The sequence below is a fragment of the Panthera pardus genome, unplaced genomic scaffold, assembly GCF_024362965.1.
Source record: "Panthera pardus isolate Hobbes unplaced genomic scaffold, ASM2436296v1 HiC_scaffold_15, whole genome shotgun sequence".
Classification (NCBI taxonomy): Eukaryota; Metazoa; Chordata; class Mammalia; order Carnivora; family Felidae; genus Panthera; species Panthera pardus.
This window is the reverse complement of record NW_026526710.1, coordinates 79,685,857-79,710,488: the sequence shown is the minus strand read 5'-3', so window position 1 is coordinate 79,710,488 and position 24,632 is coordinate 79,685,857. Positions and strand designations below refer to the sequence as shown.

General features: G+C 35.8%; 1 protein-coding gene across 1 annotated transcript in view; it reads right to left on the bottom strand.

The window, feature by feature from the left end:
- Positions 1-24,632, bottom strand: part of CCDC102B (coiled-coil domain containing 102B) — a 189,025-nt gene that overhangs the window by 120,058 nt on the left and 44,335 nt on the right. The window contains 4 exon segments of the mRNA XM_053902822.1: positions 11,879-12,005; positions 12,539-12,628; positions 12,828-12,958; positions 24,370-24,448. Of these exon segments, the coding sequence (XP_053758797.1) occupies positions 11,879-11,997 (119 nt within the window). The 5' untranslated portion in view covers positions 11,998-12,005; positions 12,539-12,628; positions 12,828-12,958; positions 24,370-24,448.

Genomic DNA, 24,632 nt, shown 5'->3' with positions numbered 1-24,632 from the left:
AAGAGAAACAGTAATATGTTATCAGAATACAAATTATCAGAACAGCAGTTAATAATGTGTTGATGTTTAGACAAAATGTTGACTTCTTATCTTAGTTACTAGCATTAGATTTATAGCCTTGTTATATTTCTATGGACTCTCCTAAGATTAAAATAATAGCAACCATATATTTTGTTCTAATCCTTTCAAATTTTCATGTAAAATAAAACAAGTTATCAGCTTTCAGATATATTATTTGGAGGAAAATACTTTCTCCAGAAAAACAAATCTGGTGGTTGTATAATACCTAAGTTACTTATAATAATGAGATCCGAAATCTTGATTTCACTGGGAAAATTTCATTTATCTTAAGAAAAGACATGAAATATTACAAAGCATAAATGTTAGATTTTTATTTGAAGTTCAGCTACTATTCATGCTAGTGAAAATTTTTTCCTCTTTATACATTCTCTATATTAGCAAAAATGTCTTTGTACTCTGGACATAGAGTGTACAATCAGCTTTTTAAGTGTTGATATTTCAGGGTTTTGTCTTTGACATAAGAGAAGATAACACTAAAGAGAAAAGCAATTTCACTATATAGCAGAGTTCGTAACAAATTGCTAATTGATCTGAAATGAGGTTTCATCTGTTTGCATTGTAGGTATAGTGTTTTATTTCCTTAGCAAAGACAAGGGATTGGATTAAAAATGTCAAAACAACAGGAAGTGAACAGCTCGTGTTTACATTTCTTAAAAGATCTGGCTTTCCAGTCCCTAAAATAGAAAATGTAAGACATGTGCAAAGAGAACTGCAGAAGGCTGAAGACCAGATTAAAAAGATACATTTCTGAAAACTTGCTTGTTTTTATTTACCCTCTTAGTCATATAAATATTTCCTTTCAATCCTTTCTCAAATAATCCCTATAAAGCCACAGTTTTAAATCTTCCTCCGAAACTCTTATTTTACTTTTTCTGTTTCTCTGCTCTACCAGATTTGGATCTTTTGTTTAATTTATAAAAGAAAGAAAAGAAGAAAAGAAAAAACAAAAAAAACAAAAATAAAAAATAAAAAACTAAGAAATGTGTGGAATCCTAGAATTGGGTTTCATCATTTTCATTATTGCCTGCTTTTCAACCAATTAGATTTTCTTAAATTATAACGAGAGGAGAACATATTGGTGCCAGTAATCTCCAATGGTCACCCTATTTTACACACCTCTCAGTATCAGTAGAACTTAAATACATCAACAGGACATCATCAGAATGGTAGAACGGAGCTCAGAGAACACTGGGTTCAGAATTAGAAAACCTGGGGTAAATCTGTTCCATAGGAAGTTCACTCAAACACCTATCTTCACGTCCAAAAGAAGATAAATGCAATGCCTTAAACATGATCTACACTTGCTATGAGAGTACTCTGTAATTATTTATATTCTGGAGTAGTATAGCCTGTGCTGTCCAGTAGGATAGTCACAAGGCAGATGGTGCTGGTGAAATCTTGAGAGTAGTCTGAACTGAGATGTACTAGAAGTCGAAATGAGGCACAGGTGGAAAATAAAAATGTAGACCAGCTCATTAATTTTATATTGATTACATTTTAGAATGGTAATATTTTAAAGATGTGGGTTAAGTAAAATATATTACTAAAATCAATATCACATTTAATTTTTAACTTTTTAAATGTAACTAAATTGCAAATGTTGCTTGGATTATATTTCTATTGGACAGCTCTACTTTAGAACATCCAAAAAATGTAAGGGCTTTTCTTTTTCATAGAGAATTTTATAGAAACAGAAAGCTATGCTTTGATTTTTTCAAAAATATATCCAGTGGGTTCTCACAAAATTTCTGTCTCTACCTTACAGAGGCTTCCTATCTATGCTTCAAATTAGGATGATTTCTAATAACATCATTCACAAATATATGTTTGGAAAAATGCATCCTATTGATAATGGAAATATACGCCAAAGAAACATGGCTACCATTCAAATACAAATGAACAGGACATTTTCATTCTCTGCCACATGGTCATATACGCAAGAGATGCTGTATTAGTCACATCAAAGTAAACCAACATCATACAAAACATTGGATATGGCTGTTCAACATTCTCATCTAAGTTTAAAAGAAACACCATTTATTTGAAGCTGTTTAGACAGCATGGGCTTTTAGACAAACATAATTGCTAAATACTAAAATATATGTAGTTGTTAAACATATCGCTTCTACTATGAACTAAAGCCCAAGAAAAATATCATTGATTCATGGTTTCTGAATATCATTAATAAATATAATTTCATTTTTATCTAAAACTTTGGCAAAATAATACAAATCTAGAAAAATTATGGGCTTATAATTTGTTAGATGTGAAAAATTCTGCCTATTTCTTATCTTTCCCCAAAGATTCTTCTCTAGTACAGATTGTAAGACCGAGAAAACATCATTAAAAATAGCAAGGACAGGGGCTCCTGGGTGGCTCAGTCGGTTAAGAGTCTGACTTCAGCTCAGGTCATGATCTCACACTCCGTGAGTTCGAGCCCCGTGTCAGGCTCTGTGCTGACAGCTCAGAGCCTGGAGCCCACTTCGGATTCTGTGCCTCCTCCTCTCTCTGCCCCTCCCCTGCTCATGCTCTGTCTCTCTCTGTCTCAAAAATAAATAAAACATTTAAAAAATTTAAAAAAATAGCAAGGACAGCACAGAGGATATTGTCAATTAATACTGTAATACACGTAGCATGGCGAGCATTTCATAAGGTATAGAATCATTGACTCAGTATGTTGTGCACCTGAAACTAATTTAATATTATATGCCAACTCTACTTCAGTTAAATTTGTTTAAGTAGATAACTATAGGTGGTGATGGACACGTTAAAATATAGCAAGAAGGTAAGTGGATGAAATCACTAACAAAATAAGAGTCTCAGCATGGGAATGGGAAATTAAAGTTAGTGTCCACTTGTGGATATCTATCTTTATACCATTGCAAGAGCCATATATGAAATATCATGTTTTCCCATGTATTTTTATAACAGGAATGTTTTCCACATTGAAATAAATTCAGAAACATTAATAATAAAATGCATCTAGTAAAACCAGCTGTTGTACTGACTATTAAGGTACGTGAGGGATGGAATGTTTTCAGGGACAAAAACCTAACTTAACGTCCAAAATATTTTCACATGCGGTGTCCTTACAATAATCTCCTCTCTCAGTTCCTATTAATTCTGATGGTTTTACCTCACCCACCCATGCTGGTTCTATACCCTAGATGCTTTACCATACTAACATTTCTTCCCATTTCAATGTTAAGCACCTCTCTGATTACCTTCTATTGTCCCCACGACTCTCTTCTTTGACCAAATTTGAACCTCCTACTAACTTATCCTATTGCCTTCTGACTGTGTGTCATCTACTTCCTATCGACACTGCCCTCCCTTTTCTGAGCTCCATTATTAGCAAATGCCTCTCAGCTAGAATGGCATTCTCTCAACCGTGCTTGCCTAGAAAACTCCAATTCTGGATAGCATCCAACTATCCGCCTCCTCTATAGACACATCTGAGCACCCGGCATTACTTAGAGAAAACATCCTTCACTATGGGGTCTCAATTCAAATTCTTCACTCTGAATATCAAACAAGCCTCTAGCACGGCCACACCAACTGTACTACATTTCCCTTATCAATTCACTTCCCCGTTCTCCTGAACAACTCCACACACTTTCTGTCTCCAAACTTCCCATTTCTTCTGTTACTCTTCCATCTTTCTTGATGAACTTTTTTTTTCTTTATTTCACTGACAAAAGAAAAGTGATCAAAAGACAACTGCCATACTCTAGTTCTGCCACACCTACCAGTCTTGCGGATGGATACCCTTACCTCAGCCTCCTTGTAGGGCGGGCTCGTCCATACCCATATGGCCAAACTTCCCATTTGTATGTTCCATGTAAATCCCCTCTAACTGACTTAGACTTAGCTCCTGCAAATATGTCTTCTCCTACTTAATCAAATTAAATTTCCTTCCTAAATCATTCTCATCAGCAAATGGGCGTACTATAATATCTTTGACCTGAAAAACAAAAATCATCTTGATCCCCATGCAGGGGCCATCACATTTCTCTGACATTTTTTACAGTAAAAAGCTTTAGAAGATATTTTCACTCCTCTCTTTCTTTCTTGAACTCACTCTGTTTTAAGCCTAGATCTCTACCAAAACAGAAATCAATGACTTCTAAATTGCTAAATCTAATTAATAGCTAACTCCTGTTTTCTTTTTTTTAGTCTTTATTTTTAATATTTATTTATTTTTGAGAGAGTGAGCAGGGGAGGGGTAGAGAGACAGGGAGACAGAGGATCTGAAGCAGGCTCTGCGCTGACAGCAGTGAACCCAAAGCAGGGCTTGAACTCATGAACCGTGAGATCATGACCTGAGCTGAAATCAAGAGTCTATCACTCAACCAAATGAGCCACCCAGGCGCCCAACTCCTGTTTTCTTTGACCAATCAGTCGTATTTTAGTTAACTGGCCATTTCATCTTTCCGGAATGACTCATTTACTTGGTTTCTGAAAGACTTCTGTCCCATGGTTCCCCTCCTACCCCACCCAGTACTGCTCCTCGTTCTGCTCTGGGGGTCTGCAATGAATATGTTTTTTACTCAAAGGGTACTTCTGTCTTCAGCTACCAAAAAAAAAAAAATGCTTCTACCAGTTGTTTAACATCAAATAGCTTTGTATCTTTTCTACATAGCAACTCTTGGCAAATATCATCAAATATAAATCACCCAGATATTTACATATATGAAAATATTAGTAATCCTCTGTAAAGCTATGACTTTAATAGAATGACACTGAGCACAACTCATCTTCTCTTTGATAGGCTGCTTTCCGCCAGTGAGATACTCAGTTTTCTGGGGCTGAAGGCATGTCCAACTCTTGCTTTCAGCTCAGGTCATGATTGATCTTGGCTCAGCTCATGATCTTGTGGTTCGTGGGTTAGAGCCCTGCGTCTGACTCTGTGCTGACAGCTGGGAACCCTTCAGATTTTTTTCTTTTTTATCTCTCTCTACCCTTCCCCTGCTCATATTTAAACACATTCTCTCTCTCTCTGAAAATAAATAAATAAATAAATAAATAAATAAATAAATAAATAAACAAACAAATAAACAAACTTGTTAAAATAATGAAGATACCCAGTTTTCCTTTTTCCAACATTTGGTAACAACTGTGCATCTAGAGTTGATCAGGGCACTGGGGACCAAACGTTGAGCTCCAGGCATTTGGTATGCAAAAGACCCTCTATAAAAGATAATCTTGGAATACATTCTAGACCTGTTTAATTAAAATGAAATGTCATAAGGTCAGTGGTGAAAGTATCTGAACTGACAAATGTACTTATTGTTTTAGTAATGATAAATTTAAAGGAATGAACTTTTACATTTCAACTATCTTCATCTGTTTGGGCATATGGCTAAAAGGCATTACTCCAATAAAGCCCACTTAAATAACAATAAACTTGTAAAACAGCAGATAGTACATTTGTAAAATGATAGCATAGACACCATTATATTATATATGTATATATTATATATGTATATATAAAATATTTTATTTAAAGAAAAAGTAAAGTATGTTTAAGGTTTAGACATATGAGGAAAAATGTTAAACAGGGTTTATTATCTTTACTACAAATGTACAGTACTCCACACTGCCAGCAACAGATAGATGCTCTTCACATATTGGAAAAAAAAAAAAAAAAAACTTACATGATACTTTTCTTTGATAATAGTTGAGTCTTCCCATAATTTTAAGAAGGTGTGGTCACTAAGCATTCAATCATATCACACATCAAAAAGAAACAAAAGAAGGCCAATGTGTTCCCCATATCATTTCCAGTAACCTCATGCATTTCATTTATGAATACGTGATAGTTGATGAAAATCAATGCTTAAATTTCCTCTGAGAAGTCAAAAGACATCTTCTTTGAACATGACACCAAGGAAATGAGAGGAAAACCTAAGAGTTGAATATGAGAACGGCCAATTTAAATATAAAAACTGCTTATTTTCAGTATCAATTTATTCTGTCTGTTCCCAAAGGCGAGAGCCGACCACCTGAGAAAATTGCGATTAGCTTGGATTTACGGATGCTGCCTTGCCGCCTCATCCCTGCACTCTATTACCCCAGAGCCATCCTAACCCACTCTGCTTAACTCCGGCCAGATTCACATTCCTAAAATACCAGTGGAGCAGAGTGGAAATAGCTCTGGAGCCAGAAAGACATTATTGGGAATCCTAGCTCCAAAACTTACTATGTCTGTGGCTTTGAAGAAATCGTTTAACATTTCTGAACATCAAATTTCTTCACGTATAAAATGAAGGTACTCCGTAAAGTGAAGTTCATTCTATTACACAACTGTCAGGATCATAGGTATGTATGTAAATCATCTTACAAGGAAACATTATTCTTTGCCGGTAGGAGGAGGGCGAGGAGGAGGAGGATGACGACAACAATGACAAAGCAAAGACGAATAAATACTCTCATCTCTTCAGAAACTTGCAGTTGTCCCCACTGCATAATATACAGGGGCAAAATTACTCTGTGTATTCAGAGTATACAGCGCTTTGTGCTTCATAACTTTGTCCTGTTCTATCTATTCAGCACAATATCTGCTACTCACAAAGGTCCGTTTTATTTCTTCTCTGATGAAGCTCATCCCTAACCTTCCCTGCTTCATATTAATTTATGCTCAAAACTCTTTGCCCCAACTATTACTACAAAGTAGGATGATCTTTCTGTTTTTCAGCAATTATCTAAGTTCCATGGATTTTTCAAGACTCAGCTCAGGGAGCTGGACTTTTCTCTCAAGGCTTCTCTAAAATCTTGCTAAAAAGAGGATGTTTGAAGGTTTTGCCATTATAGAAAAATTCAATTAACCTTGCGGTATCAGCCCGGAAGAAACAGTACTTCTTCACATAGAAACTGTTCTTATATCATTTTTTAATTTTAAAGAATCACCACCATTATATTTGTGGCTCTAATGATTAGAGGAAACCTTCATAAATTTCAAGGCCACAGCCATTGCAAAGCACTAGGCAACTATATCCCAGTGATCAAGCAATTACTGAATCCAATAAAAACATGAAGAATGTCAAAGGGGGACCATTATACAATCTATTATTTTATAAGAAAACTATTTCTTAAAGTTTTGGGAAAAAAAGCAATTCACATAAAGCATTTTTCTAAATATCATGCAGATAGATTTATTGATATCTAAAATCAATATTGAAAAATCGCAGAAAAGCTATACAGATACTATATCACTAGCTTTTTAAGATCCCTTCTTAATCTAATGCCTATGTAAAAATGTGGACAAAAGTCATAATTCAGGAATATTTAATGTATATGCAAGGATATTCAACAATGAAATGATTAAAAAACAAGGCATTTAATCAAAAGTTGTAACAGTATCCTACTCCACAAAAATATTCGCAAAAGTGTATTCACCTGATCAGAAAACAGAAAGCTAGTATTGATGTAAATGAGAATATCAAGAAATATCACTATATATTTCAACAGCATATGTTACAGGTTTCTAATTACATTTTTAAAAGAATATCTTCCTTATATTTCTATTTAATAGACTTCTCCACTTAGCGTTCATTTTACAATTTATGTTTGTGGGAAACATAAGCAAACATTTCCAAATGGTTTCCAAAGATCATTTTCCCCTCCTCAATTCTACAATTGCTTTCCATATAGTTAAAGATCCATTTCTTCTCTATTATGTACAGGAGTTTATTGTTTGATTCTATGCCGTATCTCTTCCATACAACCCAGGTAACTTTGAAGTATACTTTTCTGTTAACAATAGCAGGAATTCAGTATGAGGACTGTCCATCAAAATGAAAATAACCCTGAATGCATGAGGCAGAATTATGAGGGTTTGCATAACAGTTTTACAATGTTCTAAAACTCTAAGAATATAGGTTACTTCCAGCACATTGACTAACTCATCATATTCATTTGAACTACAAAATAAAGTTTTAATATCAACATAATCTATAACTTTCTAAATTTAGAGTTGAAATTCTTACCTGAGTTTTGCTTAGTATATTATTTTTTGAAAACAGGAAAAGTATGGCAAGCTGTCAGGATAAATAATACCAACAGTGGAAAATGGAAGAAAGAGGGAAGGAACCAAGTCCACTTTAAGAAGAAACTCCTAATCCCTCTGTTTCCCAGACCTACAGTAGTTTTGTTCTGCATCTTATAAGCAACTGTCTTTCTTTGCTCCGAGAATACCACATGCTCTGCTCCAGCAGGAAAATGTCATAATTAAATAGAAAACCACAAGGTTATTAGGCATCTTACCCTCTGGGCTTGCTGGGCTGCTTCAGCGGCTCAGTGTTACAGACACATGTGTAAACAACAGAATTTCCTGCATCCTTTTCTCATCTGTATAGCTCTGGGGTCCTGGCCAACAGGATTATTTCCAGCATTAAGGCCACTCCGCACTAACTCAAAAAAGATTCCCATTGGTTGTGAAGTTTTATCAAAACCAATACAACACCCTCTTTGGATCACAAGTAAGCGAACCAAAATGAAATCACTTTAATGTTCCCTAACTAAGTATGGTTACCCAAAGCCTTCCATCCAACCCATTTGAAACCACGTACTGTGAGTGAAAAAGGAAGAAAATACCCACTCCTTCATCCACAAGTGTTTAACAGCAATGGGTATAACTTGTAATACTAATAGAAAAAACCAAGATGGCCAAGAAGAAAGAAACGAAGTATGTATCCATAAGATTTAAAGAGAGATTATACTACAGATCACAGGAACAATAGAAAATATCATTGGTCCAGGAAGATTTTTATTAGGTTGCTAAAAAAAAGAAAGACTATTTAATAGAATATTCAAGTCAGCAAATCATGATACAAAAACCGTATGTCAAAACCATGGATTTCAGTCATGTGGCGAGACTTGTGAGCTGCATCTCCAGAGCCTCCTAGGGAGAGCCCTCTGGCTGCCTGGGGGCAGGGAGGGAAGGAATGATTTTCCAGGGACACGACCCAGCTGTCAGGAAGCACTCTGAGGAAGGGGTGGTGGCAGACCACAGAGTTTCTCTGGTTGACACTACGAGCACTAAATGCCCAAAGAAAGAGGCAAGGGCACAAGAAACACAATGAGCACATTCCTCATAAATAGCACAGAAACAGCACTTGAACGAAGAGTTAATGTCTTCAGATCCTTTAGTCTTTCTCCCTCCTTAGTGTGGATGACCATTCTTAGCTGAATAATATGTTTGCCATCCATTTCCACTTAACAGCATCCTTCCCCCTTACATCCCAATGCAACAGAGAGGTGACATTCTCCTGTAGAAAAGGAACTAATCCTCTGAGCTCAGGTTTCCTTTCCCCGGTCTTTTCCGGAGATGTGCTCAATCACCTTTCTCTCTCCTCTTCCTCTGAGCTCTCCTTGTGTCTGGAATCCCCCCAGGAGATTTTAAACACTGTCAAGGCTTCAGCCCGTTTCGCTTACGTCCATAAGTCAATTCATTTTCATTTGTAGCTACCATTCCCCTCCATTTCATGGTCAGGTAGTTGAAAAACTTCTTTCCAAAAACCCCATTTCATCTGCCATTTACTCCCTTTAGTGCACCAAAGTGACTCTCTGAAAACACACACATTTGCACTCACATACATGCATATTTGGGTTTTTTTAAGTTTCTAGACTCCTCTTAGCACTCATTGTACCTGTCATCTCCATAGCCTTCGACACTGCTGTTCACACCCCTGCCAACATGGAGACGCTCTTCTCTATCCTAGCACAATACTCTCCTCTTCCTCTTGACCTTTCTCGCTGGCTCTCCCCAGTCTCTTCGGTGGTGCTTCTTTTCCTTCCTATCGCTCTGTGTACATCAGATATTTTCCCATGTAAGTCTATTACCTCTCTGGATAATGTCATCCATTCTCATGATTTGAGCTATTATCTTTCCTTTCAAATGACTTTCAAGTATCTTCGTTTTTGGATTCAATTCTCTTTTGAGTCTCCGACACTTACATGCACCAGCACTCTAGACCCTGCCACTAGAAAATGTAACAGATATGTCATCAACATATTTAAAACTGAAATCATCTTCTCTCCATGGGCTCACTGCATTGTTTATCTCAGTAACGGCAACCCAGTCTTATAGTTTGCTAAAGAAAAACCCTGGAAGTAATCTCTGACTCCTAGTCTACACCCAACCCAGGACCAGTTCGCTCTGACTTTACTTCAGTAATATGCTCAGTCCTCTCTCTTCCCACTGCCAAATCCTGGTTCAGGCAGCCATCAGGATCTGCCTGGATTGCTGCAGTATCCTAAATTATTTGCCTGTCTCAAAATTTGCCCCTCTCCATATTTAGCAAGAGTTACAATGGCCTATTCCTACTGCTCGTGCTACCTGAAATCTCTAAAGATTTTTGACCCTCTTATCAAATCTCTTCTTTACAATATATTTGTCAGAATGCAGTTTTTTCTGGATTACTTGTTCTGTCCTGCTGACTGTACCATATCCCCATACCCTCCTTTATTAGTTTTCAAGGTGGAGTGCTTCCAAGGGACTATCACTGGTCCTATTCTCACTCCGAGCCCTCTGTCTGGGTGATCACATTTGTTTCTGTGGCCACTTTTGCCACTCATACATCATTGTGTGTTAAATTGTGTCTTCTGACAAGATGTGTGGAAGTCCTCTCCCTTGGACCCTGTGAATGTGACCTTATTTGGAAATGGGGTCTTTGCAGAGGTAATCAAACTAAAATGAGGTCGAATGGATTAGGGTGAACCCTAGTCCAATGACTGGTGTCCTTCTAAAGACAGAGAAACTTAGAAACAGACACCCAGGGGCAAATTCCATGTGAACGCATTGGCAAAGATAGAAATGATGCATCTGTAAGCCAACGATTGTTGGCAACCACCAGAATCTAGAAAGAGGCAAGGAAGGACCCTCCCCTAGAGCCTTTAGTGAGAATATGGCTTTGCTGACACCTTGGTTTTGGACATTTATAATCCAGAACTGTGAGATAAAAAATATCTATTGTTTTAAGCCACCAAGTTTGTGGTAAATTGTTATGACAGCCCTAGCAAATAAACTAATATACATTTAATTCCCAAACACATATGGCCAGCCCATAATAGAATATCAAGCTTCAGATCTGCATGTCTAATAGTCTAATGAGAATAGGCACTAGGAGCCACTTAAATCCATAATTTCCAAACAGCAAATCTCTTATATTTCTTCCAAAACCTCTCCTGTTGTATCTTTTATTCTTGATCTAAAATAATGATGTTGCCATCCGTGCAGTCTGTCAAGCTAGAAACCTTTCTCTTATTCCCTAGTCTTTATACCACTCCACCCTTCACACATCATAACTTATTTTATACTAAAACCTGAAAGAATTGTCCATTTCTCTGTCTTCGTTTCATCTCCTTTTATCTCTTTTGAATCCACACCAATCAGACTTTTGTTTTACCACATGAGCTTTTACTTTCAAGCTGATAAATCACTGATCAGTAAAATCTGACTATATCTGTAGGGTTTCTTCTCATTTTCCAACACAACCTCACTTCTCTTGAGATAAAGTGGAATGGGATCCTGCTTTGTGCTTATTGCCAAGTCTGGCTCACAAATGCTTTGTTGACTGATAGGACCTACCAGCATCATGGAAACAAAGTTACCCAGTGTCTCTATCTTAGTTCAAATAGTACATCGCCACCATGGCTCACATACTCAAACACACATGGGTGCACAAACATCTGCATTATCTTAATGCTCAATATTCCATAACAACCAAGGGGAGTATAAGAAAAGAAGGAGAAAATTCAGCCTTAGAGTTTTCATTTCTTGGCAAGTTTACAATACCTTTCAGAGAGAGCACATGTGAGCAGCAGAGAGGGACAGAGGGAGGAGAGAATCTTGAGCTGTCTCCACGCTCGGTACGGAGCCTGACGAGGGGCCTGATCCCACGACTCTGGAATCATGACCTGAGCTGAAACCAAGAGTCGGAAGCTCAATCAACTGAGCCACCCAGGAGCCCCAAGTTCTCAATATCTTAAGGCACTCGACACACATCAGTGAAAGCTGATTTTTTTTATATGTGTGCATTCCAATTTTATTCTATATATTAGGTTGTCCCTAAAAAGTCTGCTACTTACCTACCTAGTATTATTTCTCTGATTCCTCCCTACAGTTGGAAAAAAAAAAAAAAAAAAAAGCTTATGTCACCAAGACTCCCATTACAGACACACTTAGCTATGTGGTAGTTTGGGCAGTAAAACATAAGTGGAAACCTGATAAGCATTTTTGAAAAGTTTTGTCTTCCTTACATGGATACCTTTCCATTTCACTTCTCTCTTTATCCTTACTTGAACAAGGATAGGAAGCTGGAGATGGAGAAGCATGACTTGATCGTGAGGTCATGAGGTCATAATTCAGATGAAAGCCACATTGAAAATGTCAGAAGCAGCCAGGACCATGACCGGACTTGTGCAGGCATTTGGTGATGGAGAGAAAAGAACTCACCTGGTTAAACCACTGTCTTTGGTCTGCTCCGGTGGCCTTATTGATTAGATCAGGAGCTCCAGGCCCAGGGACAGTTATAACACTATCTAACTGGAAAAACAACGGGGAACATATTAACCAGATCCCTATCAGCTAACTGGGGAGTTCAGAAGAAGCCGTAAGGTTGGAAAGCCCCATCAAAACCTTTACCTAATTTCACAGCTATTTCTCACAATCTCTGCAAGGCATCTCCTGATTCCCACAGAAAGTGAATGCTACAGTCAAAGGTGATATTCATGCACTTAATTACCTGTTTCCTCAGGGAACTGTAAATCTTTTAAGGACACAATATTGTACTTGTCTTTGAGTTTCTAGCAGATATGAAAATATATGGATAAGTGATGAAGGTACAAATGCATAAATAATGGATGAATGGATGTTCTGTGAAAGCAGTGAAAGAAACAAAAATAATGAGAGTAACTCAGAATTGGATAACTTACCAAGAAAATAAATCAGAAAGACACACCTTTAAAACAATAAGTATACAGTGATTTTTAAATTCTTCATACTGTTGGGGTTTTTTCCTACTTTTATACATCGGAAGAATCAATAATGGCAACATCACACATACGTGCCTTTCACTGACAAAGTGCGATAGAGAAACACTGGCAAAGTAAGACGAACGGGAAAGATTTTTTGTGGACCTGAGTCACCACTTGAATTCAGTTGTACTGCTAAATCTTAATTGCTCCAATTTTAATGGCTTTACCAATATTTGTAGAATTACTCAAAAGCATCATAACTGTCTCCCTAACTGGAAGTGTCTTGCAAGGAAGGCAGTTTGGCTCTTATTGAAATGCACTAAGTGGTTTGAAACGATAGATTAGAAACACATATGCACGAAATCAGAGCCCATTATGATTCTTACAAATATGTCTTTCCTTCATCAAGACAGACCAGGGGGGTTAGCCACCACCTTTTATTACACTACCTTGCACCTACTCACACACATGAGCCACTTAAATCCTCGTGTCCATATATGAGTCTTATTGCAGCATTACAGAAAATATTTTCTTCCCTCTCACTTTTTAGAAGGAGGAATTATTGCCTCACAATGTCCAGAATTTCTTTACAAACACATCGTCTATTTTCTATGACAATGTCGGAGTAGTAACACAAAGCCAGCTTTATTTGTATTTTGTCAGTTAAGGGAAAGGTTAAGAAAAAAACTGTAAGAAAAATAAATCTGATCTCTACTTAATATAACTTCAAAAAGAAGAGATCCTAATCACAGACTTGGGTTTGAGCGTTGGTTGGGCGTGCTCAGGGAGCTCTGTCTCTGAGCCTCAGTTCCGTCACTGTAAAACAGTGGGTCATGGACGGTGGATCCTAAGGGTAAGGAGGCAATGGAAACAAAGCGCTATAGGAGTAGCTAATACTAAATAATCTAAAGCTATCATTAGTTGTGAATTATTTTAAAAAGTGGTTATGTTGGCCCAATTCCAATGCCTAGAAAATAGTTTTGAAGCAAATTTTGATATTCTAAATGGGAACACTAAGCAAATGTTGGCATGGCCCAGTCTGATGACAGGACTTATTTTGCTACCCTTCTAAGTAGTCACTTCGCACTTGTGATCTTGTTCTGGTACCAACACTCAGCCTCTGACAAATACAACTAGAGGTATTACTCAGGCTTATAATAAGCATATGAAACATTCGTCTTTGTGAGATTTGGTGAAACTATAATGAATTTATCTTTGTGACTGAATGTTTCAGGAATTTTCCTTGGAAATACCTAGCTATGAGAAATTAAAAATTTACTCATTGGATTTTGACCAAGCTCATAGCAGATACTTCTGCTATGATTCTTTCCTTGGCTAATAATGGCGTGTGATGTACTTCATGCTTTGGAAGGATTTCTCAAACTCAGCACTGTTGACATTTGGACCAAATAACCCTGTGATGTGAGGATGTTTTGTGTATTATAAGTTGTTTTGCAGCATCCCTGGCCTCTACCCACTAGTTACCAGTAGCACACCCAAGTCGTGACAACCAAAAACATTTCCAGACATTGCTACACATACCCTGAGGGGCAAACTGCTATCACTTGAGATCCACTGTTTGGAGTGATGGAGTAGTGACAAGGTGAGACCAAGACGTGCTTCAGCTCAGCTAGTAACCATCTGTCAGCTGTAGCCTTGGGGAAAGGGACCCCACAACCCAAGACTTGTTTTCCCCATATACATATAGTCAGGAGATTAGACTAGATGACCTCAAAGGCTTATCTTACTAAAACTTAATAGCTTTATTATTACCCGTCCCCCATGTCTCCCTCCCTCCCCCACTCTCTCACACACACACTCTACTCACACCTGTCAAACACAGTCATTCATACAGTCTTTCTGCATTAGGGTATCAAATGCATAAGAAATGAAAACAAAAATGTTACAAAACCCATTTCCAATGTAGGAAACCCATTTCTAATTCAGTTTTACAGTACTACAATGAACGTTTCTTAGTAACCTCAGCTCCAGGAATGCCACATATAAAGAAACAGAAATGTTTCTCCTTGATACAACCAAATTTATAAGACCAAAATCTTTTTTTTTTCCTCAAAAGAACACAATTGAACATTTACAATAGATGAAAAGTACTTTTTTCCACTCAGGAACTATATTAAGTTACAATTTAACTTGTTAACCAAAGAAAAGGCAATCTACATAGAGAAAAATTAATTTTACTAAGTTGATTTAGAAAACCTATCTAATTTCTGAATCCTTAAACTATAATTGTTCGACAACCTTCCTAAAAATCTCATTCAAGACAGAACTAACCCTCCTCAATGCATAATTGTTCTGATTAAGATTAATAAATATTAAGTAGTAAACTATAACTTGTTAAGATTTATGAATACATTTTCTCCACATGAGTTTCCTTTCACTATTTCCAAAATTCATTGCTTTTTGCTAATCTGTCCTTTAGAATTCTTGTAAAAAAGAAATACCTGCACTCTGAAAGAAAAAAAAAAATATTGCTTTATATGTAAGGAGTTTCCTTTTTTTTGGTAATACATCCTAGCTATGATAAAAATGTAATAAAAAAACTATGAAAACAGTAATGCTTCATAGCATAATCTACTATTTTAAAGAAACAATGAATCAAGTCTTAAAGAGATATGGGTTTGTTCTTAACCCCAGCATGTGCCTATGTTAGAATATACACTTAACTTCACTGAAAGAAAGTCGGGGAAATAAAAAAAAAATATGTAGAAAATTATTATCATTTTTCTTATGTTATAAGGATCTCTATAAATGGCAAAGCATACTCTGATAAAAACATCAGGTCTATTATAATTATAAGGCATGAATTTTTAAAGTACTATATTCAATTAACCTTTAATCTTTTTGTAACATGCATTATCACAATATTAACAGGCTTGAAATCTCTTAATAAATATTTAAAAGAGTATATTTGAGGTAAACCAAAGCAGCTGAAGAATTAAAAAAAATCCTATGAGACAGTAGAAAATAACCACAATTATCAAAGCACCATTAGTATAGTTATAAAATGTATTTTCCAGAGAGAGCAAAACATTAAGGTTAGTCTTGACTATCCGTTTTTAAGCCTCAGATGAGACATTTCACAAAATTCATACATGCTATCAGCAGACTTTAACAGAACGGACTCCAAATACAAGTTTTCCTCTCCTCACACGCTATATCCCACTAACATGACAAAAATGTGGCCGTTGTTGAAGTAAAAATAAACCCATAACAGTGCTGAAATGAAGAAAGAGTGCTTGCATTACACAAGACATTTGTGGAAACTTCTAAACATCAAAAGCATGTTGGATCTGATGACAGGGAAACCGATGTGGGGGACATGACAAAATACAACACCCAAAAGAGAAGGAGGCTGCCTCCAGGTAGAAGTCAGTCTCGCCAGAGTGTCCGGGGAGGATCCAAGGGTAGCACAAACCCAAACTGATGGGGTTATTTATCACTAGGATCATCATGGCACTACCTGACTGACCACGGGGTATTGGGATCTGGTTTCTTCTCCCACACATAGCAGCTGCTTGGAACGCAGAAAAAAAATGCACGAAGAAATGCCTTTTTTTAATTGTATTTTTTAAGTTTAATTAATATGCAGTGTTATATTAGTTTCAGGTGTGCCATATGATTCAGCAATTCTATGCATTTCTCAGGGCTCATCACAGCAAGTCTACTCTTAATCCCCTTTATCTGTTTCTCTCAATCCCCGCCCCCTTCCCTCTGGCAACCATCTGTCTGTTCTCCACAGTTAAGAGTCTGGGTTTTTTGTTTGTTTCTCTCATTTTTTTTGGCCTTTGTTTGTTTTTTGGTTTCTTAAATTCCACATATGAGTAAAATCATATGGTACTTGTCTTTCTCTGACAGACTCACTTCACTTAGCATCATATCTTCTAGGTCCATCTATGTTGTTGAAGAAATATTATTAAGCAAGGGAGATAATTTCCCTGAGGACGGTTATTAGCATGGACACCCAGGACAGGGACAGAAGTATAACAAAGTTCCAGGAAAATTCAAGACTACAAAAGCCACTGAAGAATAAAGAAAAGAGATCCTACTGCTAGTGAAATCCACAAAAGAAATCCACCGAAGAAATCCACTGAAAAATAAAATACATTTTTTAAAGATTGTGGATATTTAGTTTGCTCAACTGCTCTCCACCCACAGCGGGAAACAGGTTTTATCCTCCCACAAATCCCTTGTCATGGGCCCTTTCAAGGCTGGGTCTGCTGGGTAAACAAATGTACCCACTTCACCAACCTCCTCTGCAAAGATAGGCCAATTTATTGTTATAAGAATTATTTTGCATTTAAAATCCAGAGTTTGGTGTTTTGCAAGCACTCAATAAATGTCAGGTGTAATAACAATAGTAACAGTAATAATGATATATAGATTCCATTATACAATATGAAAAAAATAATATTCTTTTCATTCTAAACACTTAAAAGGAGTAAATATTAGTCAGGATTTCATTTAATTCTGGTTAATTGATATTGATGAATTCAAATCTCTTTTATGTCCAACTATTGGAAACAAGAGAGTTAAAATTTTGCGAAAGCAAAGGACATACAAAACATCCATTTAATTTAAATAAAAATATGTATTACCATTAGCTAATTAAATAAAGGCCTTAATGTTCTCATTATATATCTCCTATTACCCAATTGTCCAGGCATAATTTTTTTTAAGTTTTATTTTTTTTAATGTTTACTTATTTTTGAGAGACAGAGAAAGAGTGCAAATGGAGGAGGGGCAGAGAGAGAGGGAGACACAGAATCTGAAGCAGGCTCCAGAATCTGAAGCTGTCAACACAGAGCCCGACACAGGGCTCAAACCCATGAACCACGAGATCATGACCTTAGCTGAAGTCAGACATTTAACCCACTGGGCCACCCAGGCACCCCAGGTATAACTTCTTTTGACTTTAAAAAACTACAGGAAAGAAGGGAAAAAAAAGGAACTGAGGTTCCTATATTTTAAAAAAATATATTTTTAAAAGACAATCTTATTTTGGCATATTCCCACACTATAGGGTCATAAAAATGTATATGTTGATTTTTTTCATGAATTTTAAGATATCCTAAATCAATAAAAATGGAAACATTTTTGGTAATGATCCAAATAAAAACAGTATAATTTCATCTAAATCCTAGAGGTAGGAAAATAAACATATGTTAAAGTTAGGCCTATGAATATTATTAAACGACCTTCCTAAAGATTTCAATGACAGTAGTGTGTTTTATAGGATAGTATAAGATTGGTACTACATCTTTTTTCTTCAAATAGAAATTGCATTATTATTGGCTCAAACTAGTCAGGCTCTACCTTTCTGAATAATGATAGAAATAAACACTAGACTACTATAATAAGGTAGCTTCTGTATTTACAATTTCCTTTATCTGTTGATGTCTAGAAACCTTGAAAAATATCTCAATGACAATTATCCTACTTATGATATCTCTGAGATCTTAAAATTTGAAACTAATACATATTATCACTTTAACTAAAATAATCTACAAGGGCTCAGCAGTATATGTTATTATTAAAACTTTTAAAATACTCATAACCCAATGCTTTTGTCTTCTATTTGTTCCCCAAATCGTTCCACAGGCCAAGCTCAGATGATGCTCTAGGCAATTTGAAGAATAATAAAATAATTATATTTTGATATTTTGACAGCATATAGTCAGAAATAACTGACGCAATTATTTTTCACATTAGCTTTCAAATGTTTTTGAAGTAATGGAGTCCTTTCCTTTAAGAATAAAAGATACATATATATTACACAGAAGTCATGTATGTCAAAAGTGGAACTTTTCCCATTAATTCTTGGAGGAGGACTTGGAAACCTGCCCACTTGGAAACTCTCATCACATCTAATTTCCTCCAACAATAGCCCTTGGAGGTCATCCACAGACTCCCCAGACTCCAAGGAGCACTTTGGAAAACAACTAATATAATCAAATCATTATTTTACAGATAAAGAATCTTGACTTCAGCGATGAAAAATTACTTGTCAAAATATTTTTCTGTCTGCCCACTCACTCTTATTAATTTTGTGAGAAACTTATAAAATTCTCTTAAAAGGATTTTGTTGAAAAATAATATTTAAAACATAATATACGTTTATTTGAAAGAGATCAGAAAATATAAATAAGCACAAATAAGACTATTAGGCACAATCCCCACGAGCAGACAAGTAATCTTGTTATGTACCATTCACAACATTGCTAGCTAAGTACTACAGCTGAAAAATAGATCAGTTATGCTTCCTTTGTAATGGTGGGAGATACAAGATATGGTAATCTGAATGTGTTTTCCTTTATGCCTAAAATTCTACTAATTTGGTAGGGCTTTTCCTTCAACCTTGGTAGGGCATGTATCTTAGCAAAGTCATCAACATACCAGTCACTTCTTCCTCATCTAGTGTGATTAGCATTACACCATTGTTCTGACAGTGGTCAGAACCTTTAGACCTTATATGATGGAAGATGGAAAAGTTAACATAGGTCCATGACAAAACTGTCCTTTCCAAATGAATGCAAAATGTCTCTGAGCCTAAGACCACTCAGCAAAAATGGTGGAACTGGCAACTCTGGAGCTAAGAAACTGAAAACGTGTTAAAACTGCCAGAATCTACCCACTGTAAATCTGCAAGATAAGCACAGGTTTAGAGCAACCAAATAGATAACTTAACCAGGAGAAAGTCCTCTGAAACAAAGTAGGAGGTCTTTGTGAATCAAATCAATAAATTAATTATATTCCTTAAGAAACTAGATGAAAAAAAAAAAAAAACTAAACCTAAAACTAGAAGAAGAAACTAAGATTTGAGCAGAGATAAACAATACAGAGAATAAAAAAAAAAAAAAAATACAGAGCATCAATAAAACCAAAAGTTTTTTTTCTTTATTAGATCAACAAAACTGGCAGCCTTTGGTTAGAACAATGAGAAGGGTAGATATAAGAATTGTATTGATAGAATAGAAAGAATAATGAGAAGGGTAAAGATAAAAATTGTATTGATAGAATAGAATTGAAAGTAGGAACATTTCTACCAACTTTACAGAAATTTAAAAAAAACCATTATAACAATACTATGAACAACTGTATGCCAACAAATTAGATAATCTAGACAAAATGGACAGATTCATAGAAATGTAGAAACTACCAAAACTGACTCAGAAATCAATAGAAAATCTTAGACCTATAACAAGTAAAGAAAAATGAGTAATCCTAACATGTAAAGCCCAGAACTAGAAGAAAGCTTAACTAGTGAAATCTTAAATACATACATACATACATACATACATACATAAAGTTATTAATATCAATCCTTCTCAAACTCTTTCAAAAATAGAATAGGAGGTAATACTTCCTAACTGACTCAATGAGGCTAGCATTATCTTACCAAACCAAAGACATCACAAGAAAACTACAGACCAATGTCCTTTATAAATATGGATGGAAAAAATCCTCAACAAAATTCTAGAAAGTAGAATATAATAGCATAGTGATAGGATTATATACCATGAAAAAGTGGGATATAGTCCAGGAATGCAAAGGTGTTTCAACATATGAAAATCAATCAACGTAATATAACACTATAATCGAAGGGAGGACAAAAATACATATTATCATATCAATAGATGAAGAAAAAGCAGTTTGCAAAGTCCAACAACCTTCTAATAGAAACACTCAGGAAACTAGGAGTAGAAAGGAATGTCCACAACATGAAAGGGTACATATGAAAAACCCACAGCTAACAAATCACACACTGAAAGCTTTCTCTATTAACTCTCTAACATATCAATAAGAAAGGATGCTCACTCTCACTTCACTTCTATGCAGTATTTTGCTGGAAGTCCTAGCCAGAGTAAACAGGCAAGAAAAAGATTTAAAGGCATCTAAATTGGATACAAACTATCTCTAGTCACAGGTGGGGTGATCTTACATGTAGAAAACCCTACTCCATATAAAAACTATTAGCACATTAACAAATTCTGCAAAACTGTAGATTATAAAATCAACACAAGGATCAGTTGCATTTCTGTACAGAAGCAACAAACAATATGAAAGGATATTAAAATAACAATTCCAATTATAATATCATCCAAAAGAATAAAATAACTTGTAATAAATTTAAACAAGATGGTGCAAGTGCTGTGCACTGAACACCACAAAACATTGCTGAAGGAGAGGACAAATATATAAATAAATAAAGACATCCTATGCTCAACAATTAGAAGACTTAATATTATTAAATGGCAATACTTCCCAAAACTCTGTTGATTCAATGCAGGCACTATCAAAATCACAACAGTTTTTTCTGGTGAAAATGGAAAATCCAATTTTAAAATTCATATGTAATTGCAGGTACCCAAATAGCCCAATAATCTTGAAAATAAGAACAAGTCAGAGGATGTACATTTTCCAATTTTAAAATATACTACAAAGCCACTGCTATCAAAACAGCATGGTATAAGGATAAACATATAGATCAATGGGACAGAACGAAGAGTCCAATAGTAAACCTATAAATCTATGGCCAACTGATTTTCAACAACATTACTGTGACAATTTAATGGAGAAAGAACAGTCTGTTTAACCAGTGATGCTGGGACAACTGGATATCCACATGCAAAGAAATGGCGTTGAGCCTTTACTTCATACCATACACACACACACTAAAATAACTTAAAATGGATCAAAGACCTAAATTTGAGAGTTAAGGGGCATGTGGGTGGCTCAGTCGGTTGAGTGTCCAACTCTTGATTTTTATTCAGGTGATAACCTCACAGTTTGTTGGTTCGAGCCCTGCATCTGGCTCTGCACTGATAGGCTAGAGCCTGTTTGGGATTCTCTCTCTCCCCTCTCTCTCTTTGCCCCTACCCAGATCGCACTCTCTCTCTCTCAAAATAAAAAAAAAAACTTAATTTTTTTAAAAAAATAAATAGATTTTAGAGTTAAAAATATAAAACTCTTAGAAGTAAACATAAGGACAAATCTTCATTACCTTAGATCTTGGCAGTAGTTTCATAAACATGACACCAAAAACACAAGCAACAACAACAACAACAACAACAAAAATAGATAAACTGAACTTAATCAGAATTTAAAACTTTTGCATGGATGAAAAAAAAAAAAACTATGATGAAAAGGAAGAGTACGAGAGAAAATGTTTGCAAATCACATATGTGATAATGGCCTAGCATCCAAGAATATATAAAGAACTCTTACAACTCAACAACAAAAAGGTAAACAATCCAACTTATAAAGATGCAAAAGACCTGAATATATACGTCTTCTAAAAAGATATACAAATGGCTAATGAAAAAGCAGATGAAAAGATACTCAGCAACTTAGTCATTAGGAAATGCAAACTGAAGCCACAATGTGATATTACTTTACATCCACTAGGATGGCTATAATAAAAGAGACATATAATAACAAGTGTTGGTGAAAGATATGGAAGAAATAGATCTTCACCTGTTGCTGGTAGAAATATAAAATGGTGCAGGTGCTTTGGAAAACAGTTGGGCAGTTTCTCAAAATGTTAAACATAGACTTTCCCTACGACCCGGTGATTGATCCCACTCCTAGGTATAGATGCAAATGAAATAAAATCTTTCATCCACATAAAAACTTGTACTCAAATGCTTGTAGCAGTATTATTTATAATAGCTAAAACATGGGGGAAAAATACCCAATGCCCATTGACTGATAAACGTGGTATATCTACACACTGGAATATAATTTGGCAGTAAAAATAAATAAATAAATAAATAAAGTACTGATACATGTTATAACACTGAGGAAGCTTGAAATCATTATGCTAAGTAAAAGAAGCCAGAAAAGGGCAACATATTCTATGATTCCATTTATATGAAATGTCGGGGATGGGAAAATATAGAAAGAAAGTAGATTATTGTTTGTGCTGTTGAGGTTGAAGGGAAATGGGAAGTGCCTGCTAAAGGCTGCAGGCTTCTTTCTTGGTTTTCTTTCACCTTAGGTGACAAAAATATTCTAAAGTTGATTGTGATGATGGTTGCCCAGCTCTGTGAATATACTAAAGCCACCGAATTATATACTTTAAGTGGGTAAACTGTAAGTCATGTGAATCATATCTCAATAAAGCTGTTTTATAGCAAAACAAACAAAACAACAGCCTTTGTGAGAGGCAGCAAGTTTGCCTAAGTTATCAGAGCTCCCTTTAATCCTTATAAGCTCCACAGCATTAGCAATATAACTCATCTCTATAGTCAGCCATATTTTTTTGCTGCTTTTTTTCCCCTCCCTCATTGCATGATTTTCTGCTTCTCTACTTATATCCAGTATGAACCCATAATATAAGGACATGTATTCATTTATAAAACACGTCCATGTACTCTTACACCACTATGTGATGTAGATTATTAAAGTAGTATAAAAATACACATTTAAAAAATAAAATTTTGGGGGGCGCCTGGTGGCTCAGTCGGTTAAGCGTCTGACTTCAGCTCAGGTCACGATCTCATGGTTCGTGGGTTTGAGCCCCGCGGCAGGCTCTGTGCTGACAGCTCGGAGCCTGGAGCCTGTTTCGGATTCTGTGTCTCCCTCTTGCTCTCTGTCCCTCTCCCGCTTGTGCTCTGTCTCTCTGTGTCTCTCCAAAATAAATAAAAATGTTAAAAAAATTTTTTTTCAATAAATAAATAAAATTTTTAAATGTAAATAACTAGTTCTTATTCTCTTTGTACTTTTAAATTGCATTATACAATCCACCCACACAGTATGTGAAAAGGAATTCCTAGAATGCACTGCTGGGCTTCCTGTCATCATACTTCCTTGTAATTCTTTTTAGAAGAGAGCTATACTTTTCATAGAATTTCCTGCTACACTGCCAGCTCACACACCTATATAAAGATGCAAAACCATGTGTGTGCGTAAAAATTTCCTGCCAGAGAAAATTTTTGGCATTTGCACTCTTTGTTGGTGGTGACAGATAGTAGCCACACTCGTGTGAGCACAGAAAAACAGAGAGAATTCTCAGATCACTGTGTTGTCCACTTGACACTAACGTGACATCGTGTGTCAACTATACTTACACATATAATACATTTTATATATGACATATTAAAAACAAATGGACAGACTATAAAATTTTAAGTGACAACTAACGGGGTTATTGGGTAGAGAGAACAGGACAGAAGTTAAAGATACCCTTTCAGTATATCTTGTTTAGTATATTCAACTTTGGGGCCATGTAGAAATAAATTGAAAAACAATCTCTAAAACTCCAAAATAAAAGGAAACAAATGAACTTACCTGTATATCCAGTTAGTACATCCACACAGTGATTGATAATTTGAAGTTATCTGAATTGTGATAATTTGACCAAAAACCCCTGCAAACAAATTTAAATTATTTTCAGTAATCATCTTCTTGGTGGAAGTATTGGTATTGTTATTCTCAGACTGTTGTGTGCATATTGCAGATATAGCAAATGAGAAATTACGTGATTTGTGATATGCTAATGTTACATTTCTCAGATCTTCAAGAACCAGGATTTGCAACATGGGTGAAAAGAG